General features: G+C 45.3%; 1 protein-coding gene across 1 annotated transcript in view; it reads right to left on the reverse strand.

The window, feature by feature from the left end:
* MAPK1 (mitogen-activated protein kinase 1) overlaps positions 1–13,629 on the reverse strand; it is a 537,443-nt gene that overhangs the window by 260,406 nt on the left and 263,408 nt on the right. Inside the window, exon 3 of the mRNA XM_085634299.1 lies at positions 4,082–4,271. Within this exon, the coding sequence (XP_085490425.1) occupies positions 4,082–4,271 (190 nt within the window). The remainder of the gene's footprint in view (positions 1–4,081; positions 4,272–13,629) is intronic.

Below are 13,629 nucleotides of genomic sequence, written 5' to 3' on the forward strand. Positions count from 1 at the left end.
GTCATGAATATTGCCAATACTGCTTTTGTAATAAAGGAGCAGAAGACTCCTGATCTACTAAAGTACTTGGCTGATTGATGGTTCCCATGGGAATGCCTGCTCTGCTGAAATGCTCTCAAATGGCCTTCTTCGTCTCAGGCTTAGTCAGCAAAAAAAAATAAAAAATTATATATATATATATATATATATATATATATATATATATATATATATATATATATATATATATATATATATACATATATACATATATACATATATACATATATATATATATATATATATATATATATATATATATATATATATATAAAAAAGCTCTTAGAGCCAAATTACTCACATCAATGATATCTATGAAAAAACTGAGAACAATAATGGTGCATGCTTTTGAGGGAAATTCTTCTAACCCTACATTTGGCTATGTTGGGAGCATAAAACCTTTTTCAATGCAGGCACTCATTCATAAAAATAATGGGGTTAAAAGGTTAAGAGAGACAGGGTCATCCAAACAGTGAATTTAAAAAACAATCTTTGTTTGAGAAAATAAAGCCAAAAAATGTAAAGGCTATGCTTCGGGATCCTTCATCCACAAAGAAAAACGAATCGCTCTAAGTGACACTACACTGCATGGAGGGACATCTGAGCAGATCACCTTCTTTAAGCCACAGGAGAATGCAGAAACCTTTCATGGAAACTTAAGACCACCAAAAAGGGGCTTTGCATTAAAAGGACGGTGGGTGCATGGAGGGTGATTACACAGGATATCAACAAGCAGAGTCGACCCGGACGGTGCTGGATTGAGGGGTGGTGCTCTCCCGACAGAATGGGCGAGTTGTGCAAGGCGCAAGCTAAGTACTTTGACAACATTGAGCTAATTAGGTGCCATGACTGTGCAGCCTACCTGGCTAGGACCCACAATGAGGGAGACAAACCTAGTAACTTGCTGGCACGTTTGGTCCCCCCTGGCTTCCAACCCTTATTCTACTCTACTGACGATCTCTCTTCCCTCTGGGGGCACGGCTCACAACCAGACATCGATCATGCCGCCTTTAACAATTACTACAGGGGCTAATATGCTGCTCCACCAGTACCGCCTGTGGATCGGATTGATCACTTTGTTGTCCAACTTCCGCTACCGCGTTTAAAATTTGAGCCAATTGCTTGCATGTCACTTATTGCCAGAACTACTGCACTTAATTCACGATGACCAGGCAAAGTTTATATTAAGTTGAAACATCTCTTTAAACCTTCGCAGGCTGTGGCATATTAAGAGTGAATTGGAAGCTTCCATACCAATGCTATCTGTATTTCATTGGACTTGGAGAATGCTTTGGATTCCCTACATTGGAATTATATGCAAAAGTGCTGAGTCTACTCAGGATTGGTTGGAAATGGATGCAAATTCTATACTCTGCCCCTTCAGCTACGGTTAAAACTGTTAAGTGCATTTCCGCACCATTGCCTGCAGTAGAGGCACTCGGCAGGATTGTACCTTATTGCTGGTATTTGCCATGGCCATGGAACCTTTCTCGGCCCAGCATAGCCTCCTTGTGGCCAACTGGTGGATACCACTACAGCGTACCACACACAGTGTCCCTAGACACTGACAATTTCCTTTTATACATTGGAGACACTGACATTGATTTATACACCATCATAAAGGTATTATCGGAGTTTGCTTCCCTATCAGGCCTCAAAGTGAGCTGGGCTAAATCCTGTATCTTTCCTTTACATCACACGGAGGAACCCTTACACCTCCCCTGTTGGCCTTTAGAATGCAGGTAGCTACAACTACATTTCGATACTTGGGCATCACCATACATCACACGCCTAGGGACCTACACGATGGCCACCTGGGTGCCGCAATGTGAACACTCAAAACTCAAATAGTGTTTCGGTCATCTCTACCCTAGATGGCGATTGGTCGAGAGACGCTGGTAAAAATGGTCATGCTCCCAAGTTTCCTTTATTATTTTGCTAACTTCCCCTCCTTCCAGGCTTTTTTCAACAACTAGACTCGTCCTTGTTTACTCGGTTTTGGGGGTAGGAGGGTCAACGTAGGGAATCACTTCCCACATTGAAACTACCAGGGGATGCGGGCGGCTGGCCCTCCCCGATTTTGAGAGGCACAACTTGGCTGCTCAATTGCAGTGGACAGCTTGCGGGCTCTCAGGCCTCTCTCAGTATGAAACAGGGCTTTCGCTGGCAGATTATAGTGTTCTGAACTATCTTATTTTCTTCTACAAGTCTCCCTCCATGAGCAACAAGCCTCTTGTCTGGTAAGGGCTTGTTTGACTAGGAACAATAACTTGATTGGCATGCACAAACCCTTTTCTACTGCCATTCCCTTACTGGGTTTTCCCTTACCCATGGAGCGCTTGTGCATGGGACATCTACTACCCGGCTTTAGGTTGGTCTCTGGCCACTAGCGAACTCTTCGACAATGAGGAGATAATTGATTTTCCTACGTTAGTGACAGATGGCGATTTTTCCCGAGGTCAAACTTTTACTTATGAAAGAATTCTACACTCCTTCCATACTCTGTAACACTACTTCGAATACCCCAGACACACGAGGTTTACCAAACACTATACACAGTGGGAAAATAAGGGAAGCAAATACGGCAGCTTTAGAGAGCTTTTCAACAGGTTGACAGATTGCTGTTACTACTACGGTTACTACCACCTGGGAAAACGATTTTGCCAGATCCTTTCATGATACTGAATGGGCCAAGATTCTGAAGTACCCCATATTGTATCGAAAGGGGCTAGATTCAAGTACAATCAGTTTAACGTTTTGAATGGGGCCTACCTCACCGTGCCCTGGATTAATAGGATCTTTCCTGGACCCAGGGCATCCTGTTCCAGGCTCTCTCTTCCAGACACACACCTTCTCCATGTTGTGGCAGTGCTCCCAGTTACAGACCTGCTGGTCTCGATTACTACAACTGGGCATCGCGATTCTTGTGCCTCATACGCCAGACGGGGTGCTATTAGGACTATTCCCACGTCCCAAACTGGAGACAGCTGCAATTATATTTCTGGACCTCCTCCTGCTCTCAGCAAAACGGACCATTACTATGCATTGGAAACTACGTATGGCTCCCTCTTTGCTGTCCTCGGCTAGGTATGTGACATCTTGGGTCGAGTGCAAAGTGCCATGCTTAACGGAGTAGAATGAGCAGGCCTCAGGAAACGTTTTATTCTCCAGACCTGGGATATGATCCAAGAGAAATTTAAAGCAATAACCAAAGATGACATTCAACCACCCTGACATCTTCCAGACAACCCGACTTATAGATAATAAGTAGCAATATCCCCGAGGCAACATGGAAGGTTAGGGAGGTAATGCAGGGATGATCTTGTGTAGATATGCTTACAGGACTGATGGATAGTTGTGTGGTTGCGCACTGAGAGTGGCGATAAATCACAATTTACATGTATGACTCAGAGGATGGTGAGTGACGGGGTGGAGAATTCTGATATTAATGTTTTGATTCATAAACATTAGAAGGTTAATTCTTAAAGAACAAACTGAGAATGTACATCGCAAGAAAGATTACTCTGGGCACGGATAATATGTATGATGTGTGTACTATACACTGTGCAAAACCTGGCTTGGTCATGGTCTACATTTGTCTGTGTACGCGTGCCATTGCTTTGTACATCAAACTCAGTTTTCTTTTTAAAGTGATAATGTCATTATGCCTTCTCAGATTAAGGTGATTGTTATCCATGACATTTTCTGATTTATGGTTCCTTTATGGAAAAAAGGAATTAACCTTTGCCATGTTGCAGAGTTAAACCTTAACTCAGCTTGGATTAAAAGGAAAGGGTCCCAATACCAGCTTATTTTCTTTGTGAAAATAAATGAATTGAGAACATTAGATTCCTCAACCAAAAATGGAGTGCATGTACAATCTTTTAATGTAGAAGAAAAAACAAAACCTTTTAAAGAGCATTTTTTAAACTGTTAGATATGAACTACAGAACATTTCCATCCAAGTGTAAGTAAGATTATCAGAGTTAAAATAAAATTAACTTGGCTAAACATCAATTTCTACAAATTTTTAAACACTAACCTTAAGATCACAAGTCGTGTTGAGCAGCAAGTTTGATGGCTTTAGGTCACGGTGTAGAACATTAGCTGAATGAATGTATTTCAGCCCACGCAAAATCTGATAGAGGAAATAACAGATATGATCGTTGCTAAGATGTTGGGTTTTTAAGAGTTTGTACAGATCAGTCTCCATGAGGTCCTGTACGATGTATCTAACAATCATATGTAAGGAAGCAAACAATCAATGAACACTTTCAAATTATATACAACTGAATTGCACTTCAGAGTACAGTATTCATTACAGTGAACGTGAACACTTACGTCGTTACTACCAATATTCTCATTAACAGTTTAGATGATAGACCGATTGTCTTCAAACAAGGAAGCATTCCATAGCTCTGAAATATTTTTCATATAAAAGGAACATAATTTTTATAAGTTTTTTTTTACTAAAGATTTACCAGTTGTCTTTTTAATTTTATAAATAGGACTAGAGCTGCAGGTCCAGAGACCAATTCTGCACCACTCAAGGATAAGTCACAGCAAGATTAGCAAGCATTTCCTGAGAGAGGTTTACAAAAGGACCCAAGGGCAGCGTGAAATAATGGCTTTTCTCAAAACCACCTACCAATACCCAAGGGAGAGTGAGAGGTAAGGAATATGCTACTTACCAGTATGCATCTGTTCTTGGCATGTAGAGCTGCAGAGTTGTACACTTAGCATAGATCGCCATCTGGTGTTGGACCCGGATGTTTGCAGTTTGTTTTTCTTCTTGGACAGTCTTTGGAAGTCACGAGTTTGGTGACTCCTCCTTCGGTCCGTACTGCGCATGGGCTTTGGCTCCATCCTCAGATTGTTTTTCGCCAACAGGGAAATTATGGAGCTTAGTAATAACAGTGAGAAACCCATGTGTGTTGTATCTAAATAAGATGTACTGGAACGGATACAGGTAGCCGGGGAGGCGGGTGGGCGTGTACAACTCTGCAGCTCTACATGCCAAGAACAGATGCATTCTGGTAAGTAGCATATTCCGTTCGAGACATATGAGCTGCAGATTGTACACTTAGCATAGATTATATAGCAGTACCCAACCTTAGCGGCGACCACCGGTATCTGTTGCAGTGGTTTGAAATAGTGTCTTTAGTACAGCCTGGCCCACTCTAGCTTGCTGCTTGGAATGCACATCTACACAGTAATGTTTTGTGAAGGTGTGCGGTGTAGACCATGTGGCTGCTTTGCAGATGTCATCTAAGGGTATATTCCCTAGAAAGGCCATAGAAGCCCCTAACTTTCTTGTAGAATGGGCTTTAGGCGGAACAGATAATGTTCTTTTTGCCTTTTGATAGCAAATTTGTATGCATTTTACAATCCACCTAGCTATCCCTGATTTAGAAATGGGGTTGCCTTTATGTGGTGGAGAGAAGGAGACGAACAATTGTTTAGTCTTCCTGAAGGGTTGCGTTCTTTGTATGTAGTATAGCAAGGCCCTTTTTACATCGAGTGTGTGTAAGGCCCTTTCTGCAACAGATTGAGGTTGCGAGAAGAAGACAGGTAATTCCACCGATTGATTGAGATGGAAGGGGGAAATGACCTTGGGCAGGAACTTCGGATTTGTGCGAAGTATGACCTTGCTGTGATGTATTTGTATGAAGGGTTCCTGTATAGTGAACGCTTGTATTTCACCAACCCTTCTAAGGGAAGTGATAGCTACGAGAAAAGCTGTTTCCCAGGTGAGAAACTGTAGCTCGCATTTATGCATTGGTTCGAAGGGCGGACCCATTAGTCGTGTAAGAACTAAATTTAGATTCCATACAGGGGAAGGTGGTGCCCTGGGAGGAATTACTCGTTTAAGGCCTTCCATGAAGGCTTTAATAGCGGGCACTCTGAAGAGTGATAAATGCTGTCTGTTTTGTAGATAAGCAGCGATCGCTGCTAGGTGTAGGCGTATGGATGAATATGCCAGGTTACACCTGTGAAGATGGAGCAGATAGCATATGATGTGCTGTATGGATGCATCTAAAGGGTTGATTGTATTGTTACGGCAGTAAATAACAAATCTTTTCCACTTTGCGGCAAAGCATGCTCTAGTGGTAGGACGTCTGGCTTCCATGATGATGTTCATGCAATCAGGGGGAAGGTTAAGGTATCCGAATTCTAAGATTTCAGGAGCCAGATCGCCAGGTTGAGCTGAGCTGGGTCCGGGTGCCTGATTTCTCCATGGTTCTGGGTTAGGAGGCATGGGGATAGGTGCAGTTTTTGATGTGGTACCACTGACAGTTGTAGTAGCGTGGTGTACCACGGCTGCCTGGCCCATGTCGGAGCTACTAGAATGAGTGTGAGGGAGTGTTGTTGTAGCTTCCTTACAACTAATGGAATTAGTGGGAGAGGTGGAAAGGCGTATGCAAATCTGCCTGACCAGTTCATCCATATCGCATTGCCCTTGGACAATGGGTGTGGGTATCTGGCGGCGAAGCTTGGGCATTTTTTGTTTTCGTGGGTGGCGAAGAGGTCTATCTGAGGATGCCCCCACTGTTGGAAGAATGGCTGAAGAACTTGTGGATGCAGTTCCCATTCGTGTAGTTGTTGCGTTTGTCTGCTGAGCAGATCTGCCATGGTGTTTTGTACGCCTGGAACGTGCTGTGCCAGGAGAAAGATGTTTTGGGGAATTGCCCATCTCCATATGCTCTGGGCTAAGCGGGAGAGCTGGGGAGAGTGTGTCCCCCCCTGTTTTTGGATATAATACATTGCAGTCATGTTGTCTGTGCGAATGAGGACTGCTTTGCCCGAAATCTGTTTTTGGAAGGATTTTAGGGCTAGAAAGATCGCCAAGAGCTCCAGATGGTTGATGTGGAGCGATTTTTGCTGTGGCGTCCATAGACCTTGCATTGTGAGGTGTAGGAGGTGCGCTCCCCAGCCGGAGAGCGATGCGTCCGCTGTTAGAATCACCTGAGGAACCGGGTCCAGGAACGGCCGCCCTTTGGAAAGGTTTGTGGTGTTCCACCACTGCAGAGAGTGATGTGTGCGGCTGTCCACCAACACCAGATCCGTCAGCTGACCCTGGGCCTGGTTCCACTGTTGTGCTAGGCACTCTTGAAGTGGACGCATGTGGAGTCTTGCATGGGGCACTATAAAGATGCAAGACGCCATCATTCCTATGAGCTTCATGAACACTCCCGCTGGAAGAGAGTGTTGGGGAAGGAATGTTTTGCGTAAGGCTTGAATGCTTGTGATTCTGGCTGAGTTTGGATAGGCAATACCTTTGGAGGTGTCTATAGTGGCCCCGAGATATTGCTTTGTGTGAGATGGTATGAGGTGGGACTTTTGGTAGTTCACCGTGAAGCCTAGCTGGTGGAGCAGTTGGATGGTGCTGTTTGTATGCTGCATGCATTGGTGGTAGGACGCGGCTTTTATCAGCCAGTCGTCTAAGTAAGGGAAGACGTGAATGTGTTGACGTCTGAGGTGTGCTGCTACTACCGCTAGGCATTTGGTAAACACCCGTGGTGCGGTGGTGACCCCGAAGGGGAGACCGTGAATTGGTAATGTTGCCCGTCCACCACGAACCTGAGGTATTTCCTGTGAGAGGGGTGTATTGGAATGTGAAAGTATGCGTCTTTCAGATCCAAGGTTGTGAGAAAGTCTCCCTGACAGAGGAGCGGGAGGACTTATTGTAGGGTGACCATGTGGAAATGGTCTGAATGTATGTAGGCATTTAGAGGCCGGAGGTCCAGAATGGGCCTGAGGGTCCCGTCTTTCTTTGGTATTAAGAAATATAGGGAGTAAACCCCTAGATTTTGCTGATTGATGGGGACCTGCTCTATAGCGTGTTTTTGGAAGAGGGAGAGTACCTCCTGTTTGAGCAGTGTGGAATGTTCTTGAGACATTGGACGGTGCCTTGGTGGGATATTGGGTGGGGTAGATGTTAGCTCGAGACAGTACCCTGACCGAATGATTTGGGTCACCCATTTGTCCGATGTTATGGACTCCCATGCGTGGATAAAGTTTTGTAGTCTGCCCCCGACCGGAGTGGAATGGTCTGGGGGGAGCGGAGGGAAGTCATTGTGTGGGCGGGGTGGCAGAACGGGTGGTGTTAGTTTTGCCCCTGCCCTTATTGTTGTTGCCTCTGTAACCACCCCTTTGGTTGCCCTTTGAAAAGGTATTTTGAGGAGGGGATCTGTAGGAGGTAGAGGTGCTATCGGTGGAGAAGCCTCTGCCTGTGCCACGAAAGGAGGAGCGTCGAAAGGAACGTTTAGAGGCTTGTGTTTGGAGTGCCCCCATAGACTTTGCTGTGTCTGTGTCCTTTTTCATCTTTTCCAGCGCTTCGTCTACCTTTGGCCCAAAGAGAGTTTGTTGGTCAAAAGGGTGATTGAGTATGGACGCCTGGACTTCAGGCTTGAACCCGGAGATCCTGAGCCAGGCATGGCGACGAAGCAGGACACTGGTATTTATGGCTCTAGAAGCAGTGTCTGCTGCATCGAGGGCACACTTAATGGAGGTGTTTGTAATTAGTTTACCCTCCTGTATTAGCTCATGAGCCCTACGCTTGTGTTTCTCGGGAAGGTGCTGCATAAGAGCCTCAAGTTCGTCGTAGTGTGCTCCGTCATAGCGCGCAAGTAGCGCTTGTGTGTTTGCAATGCGCCACATGTTTGCAGCTTGAGAGGCGGTGCGTTTGCCAGACGCGTCTAGGAGTTTGGATTCCTTGTCTGGCGGTGGGGCTTCTCCTGAGGACTGGGAGTTAGCCCGCTTTCTAGCTGTAGAGACAACTAGGGAATCTAAGGGAGCAGGGCCCTTAATGTATGCAGGGTCTGTGGGTGCCGCCTTGTACTTTTTCTCTATTCTAGGGTTTAGTACCCTGGCCCTGACAGGGTCTTTGAACACCTCTGCGGCATGCTTGGTGACACCCTTAAGCATGGGTAAAATAGATGTGGATTTGTCCTGTATGTCAAATGTATCCAGTAAGAAGTCGTCTTCCACTGGTTCAGTGTGCATGTCCACCCCATGGTAGTGTGCTGCTCTCTGCACTAAATGATGAAACCCTAAGGAGTCCTCTGGAGGAGAGGGCCTGGATGGGTATAGGTCGTCCTGAGGTATATCGGGTACATCAGGGTTATTGTAATCCTCCCATGGGTCTGGGGTCCCCGGTGGAGTGGGATCCATTGGGGCGTCCGCCGGGTAATTGTCCGGGTCCCCGTCATCCGGATCTGGGGACGGGGTCGGAGAGTAATGAGGTAAAGGTGGCGGAGACCTGGGAGGGGGAGGGGGTGGAGGAGGTGGAGGAGGTAGGGGAGGTAGGGGAGGCGGTAGTGGGGAGGGCACTCTGAGGGGAGAAGTAGCAGAGTCCTTCCGTTTGGGCGGTGGAGGAGGAGCCGGAGTATCAAGGCGTCTTTTCTTGATAATTAAAGTCAATAGCCCAGTCTTTGGATCTTTGGACAGAGTCTTTTGTAAAGGGTCTGGTGTAAACAGAGCCAATGGTGCCGAATCGTCCGTCGGCACCGGTGATTTCGGAACCGAGGGCTTCGATGGTTTCTGTGCGCCATGCTTTTTTGGGGCCTCCGTTTTTTTCGGCGTCGAAGGAGTTTTCGGCGCCGGAGCGTCGGTGCCGACAGATTTGTGTTTGGTTTGCACAGAGAGTCCAGGCTTCGGCACTGGTGGCTTCGGAGTCGAGCTGGATATTACTTTCTTCGGTGCCGGATGCTGTTTTTCGGCACCGGGCGTCGGCTGGCTCGATCCCGAGCTGCCGTGAGACTTTGGAGGCTTCGACACCGGGCCCGAAGGTGGGGTGATAGAAGCTTTGGTCTTGGTTTTGCCCAGGCCGGCAGGCGAGGGAGTAACCTGAGTCTCTTTGGTTTTGGGTGCGGGGGTGGGAGGGGGCACAGTACTCACGACCCGCTGCGCCGGTGTGATGTCCTCCACGTCGGAGTCGTCGGCCTCGGAAGCGCTGACGATGTCTTCCTCCTGCTGGGTGTGTATTTGCCCCGAAGCTTCGGCGCCGTCTCCGAAGATGTCCGGTGGAGCTGCAGACGATGAGTGCGCCATGGTGCGTCGAGCTTTTCGATCCCGGATGGTTTTCTTCGATCGAAAAGCCTTACAGGCGGGGCAGTCTCTGGCCTCGTGTTCTGGAGAGAGGCAAAGATTACACACCTGATGGAGGTCGGTGTGGGGAAATTTAGACCCACATTTTGGGCACTTTTTGAACGGAGTCCTTTCCATCGGCCGGGACCGGAGTCGAGGAGGGCCCGAAGGCCGGTGCCGATGTACGGGATGGAGAAAAGTGCCGCTTCGAGAGATGAAGATGATGATGAAGAAACTCGAAGAAACGAGGATTTTCCGTCGAGGCTGGAACCGTAGAAGTTCGAAGCCGGAGCACGAAGTATCACATCCGAGCCCGATGGCGGAAAAAAACAATCTGAGGATGGAGCCGAAGCCCATGCGCAGTACGGACCGAAGGAGGAGTCACCAAACTCGTGACTTCCAAAGACTGTCCAAGAAGAAAAACAAACTGCAAACATCCGGGCCCAACACCAGATGGCGATCTATGCTAAGTGTACAATCTGCAGCTCATATGCCTCGAACATAGAGTTTAGCAAGTCATCTCTACTTCAACTTTATCTGGCACTATACTATATAGGAATAGGACTCTTAATAAATGTACATGAGCACTCAAAGTTGTTGTGCTGGATTTATTTGTTGGTGATCCCAATAGACCAAGGTTAGACTAACAATATTTCCTAACTACCGACAAAGGTTTTGATTCCTGCCTTTAGTACACTGGATCCTGATCTCATGCTCTATACATTCTTTAAAGGTCATGGGGTCACAATTTTAGTAGTGGCTAGAGAAAGTCATTACGCAGCTAGTGTGACTAAAGCCGAGTAGCCTAGGGTAAATAAGGCCTAGGAGAAGCTCTAGGTTACAGTGTCTCCATTATTACTGAAATGAGGAATGAGGGGGTTGGGCAACTTGTACATCAAACCAAAATGACTACCCTTGCTGGTAATTGTTTTGTCCACACTATATTTGAAAATGATCAAGTTTAAAATGTTCTAGACCTCAGCTATATAGTTAAACCTTTATTTTGAACATTACTTTTGTACATTTTCTTTAGACAAACACCACACTTTTAGTCGAACTGAACAAGGGACAAAAATCATACATCAAATTAATATGAAAACACAGTTCAAGCTGTGACTGCTGCTGACTTATACCAGTCATCAGTTCAAGAAATGAATGGAGTTGTCCTTTTCTAATTTATTTTTAAGAGAACTCCTTATTTATACGCATTTAAAGGGGTTATACCCCAAGGAATAGAATGGCAGGAAGAGGTAATGAAACAAATTTTCATTTGAGTGATCACACTCTTGAGGAGCTGTAGAAGCCCACTGAGGGACCAACCAAACATACTTTAGTGCCATTTCTGTTCTTGGATGAAATTCAGACAGAATTCTAAATGCTAAATAGGCAAATAAAGAATGCTATAAAATTCTCACAGAATTTTGCAAACAAAATTGTCTAGAAGGAGCTCATCCCATTAGTCAAGATTTCACAGAAACTGGCAAATCATTACACGGCAAATGCAGACATGTTGAACTTGCATATAAAACGAATACAAAGCACCAGCACCGACCCTTTTCCAAAACAACAATCCAAGAATACTCTAACCCAGCCTCTCCATTCCTTCCAATAAATTTCACCCAAACTACTAATTAACCTGCCGGCAGCCCTTCTGACCTGTGTCCATCACAAACTTTCAAGACAATTCTTCTAAAAGCCTCTGCTGCCACACCAGTAAGAAAAACCATCAACAATTTCTGAACTACAGGAATATTTCCGAAGAACTCGAAAAGTCCTACATACGCCCATTACTGTAGAAAACAAACCTGGATCTGCTGAACTCCCCAGCCCCTTTCTCATCCAAACCATACATCACTAAAGCAGGGGTCCCTCAAGGCTCTATCATCTCACCCATACTTTTCAACATCTACATGAAGTCATTACAGGCACTGAGCGATCAATTTCACCTTGCGTGCTATAACTATGCAGATGACACGCAAATACTCCTTCAACTGGAATCCCCCAAAGACATTGGAAACTCACCAATTTTCAGTTGTTTCAGAGCCGTGGACCAATGGATGATGTGGAGCCATCTAAAACTGAATGCTTTCAAAACGGAAATATTCATGTTTGGCGAATGGAAAAATTATGACCCACTCACAGCCTGCCATGATGATTTGGAAATACCACCTAAAGTATCAAAGGAAGTAAGAAATCTCGGAATGAACGTGGACTTCAAGCTATCAATGAATGCCCAAGTGGACAAACTAGCAAGATCAAGCTTTGTTACTATAAAAACTCTGACAATTCTTCCCCCATCTGGGATTTCCACACAAGGTCCAGGCTACCATCTCCCTTGTTCTGTCCAAACTCAACTACGCCAATAGGCTCTACAATTGATCACCTTTAATTACTATTAAAAGACTACAAAGGATTCAAAACTGGGCTACCAGACTAATCTTACATATAAAGCCACATCTCCTCTGCCTTGAAAGCCTTCATTGGTTACCGGTTGCCAGAAGATCCACGTTATAGCCGCTTTATATCACCCACAAAGCGATACAGCTCTTCATCAGGAATAAAATCAATAAAATACATTCAACCACAAAACTCACACTGGAGTGGCACCTCGCCTCAAAATCACAACGTACAAGAAAAAAAAACATGGGTGGCACATCCTTCTCTGTTCAAGCAGAGAAACTATGAAACTCTTTACCTCACCCCCCCCACACACACCCCCTCCTACAACGAGCTAAAAAAAAAAAAAAAAGAATTCTAGACCCTTCCCTCTATCCCGCCTTCCCTCTTCTATCCCTCCACTAATTCTTTTCAATCCAAATAACAGACTAACAGGAGCATCCCTCACAAGTTCATATTTTACTATAGTAATTCACCACAAATCCTTTATGGGTTCAGGAGTAGCGCGCTACTCGCTGAAAAGCGTTTTAACACCTCATCGGGGGTAGTAAGCGCTATATAAATGCAAACCTTTTCCATCTTCTATCCCTTCACTATCCTTCTCAATCTAAATAACTGACTAACATATCCACCATTCAAATTACTTTCATATTTCACTATACTAATTCACCACTAATCCTTTATGGGTCCTGGAGTAGCATGCTACTCGCCGAAAAAACGCCTCATCAGGGGAAGTAAGCGCTATATAAATGCAATTACAATACAATGCTCAGCATCTCTGCTCCTGCAAAGGGATATGCTGCGATCAAAGGACAAAAAAACTCATCCATGTTAATCGGTAAGTGCCTAAGTAGAATAGTTTTCCAAGCTTCATGAGGAAAGATTGGGAGTAATAGCCTTGGCAACTTACGAAAGCTGAGGTTTTGTATGCCTCCTTCCGATAACAGGTCCACATGCTTTTTCATCACAATGTTTGTGTGGTGGAAGGTGAATGTGATGGACAAACTAGCTTCCTGCTGGAAAGAAGTGCTCTGAGCAGATCTTAAAGATCAATTTCCCTAAATCAGGAAAACAGTCTTCCATCATGCGATTAACCATGCAATA

Source organism: Triturus cristatus, chromosome 11 (assembly GCF_964204655.1).
Source record: "Triturus cristatus chromosome 11, aTriCri1.1, whole genome shotgun sequence".
Lineage (NCBI taxonomy): Eukaryota > Metazoa > Chordata > Amphibia > Caudata > Salamandridae > Triturus > Triturus cristatus.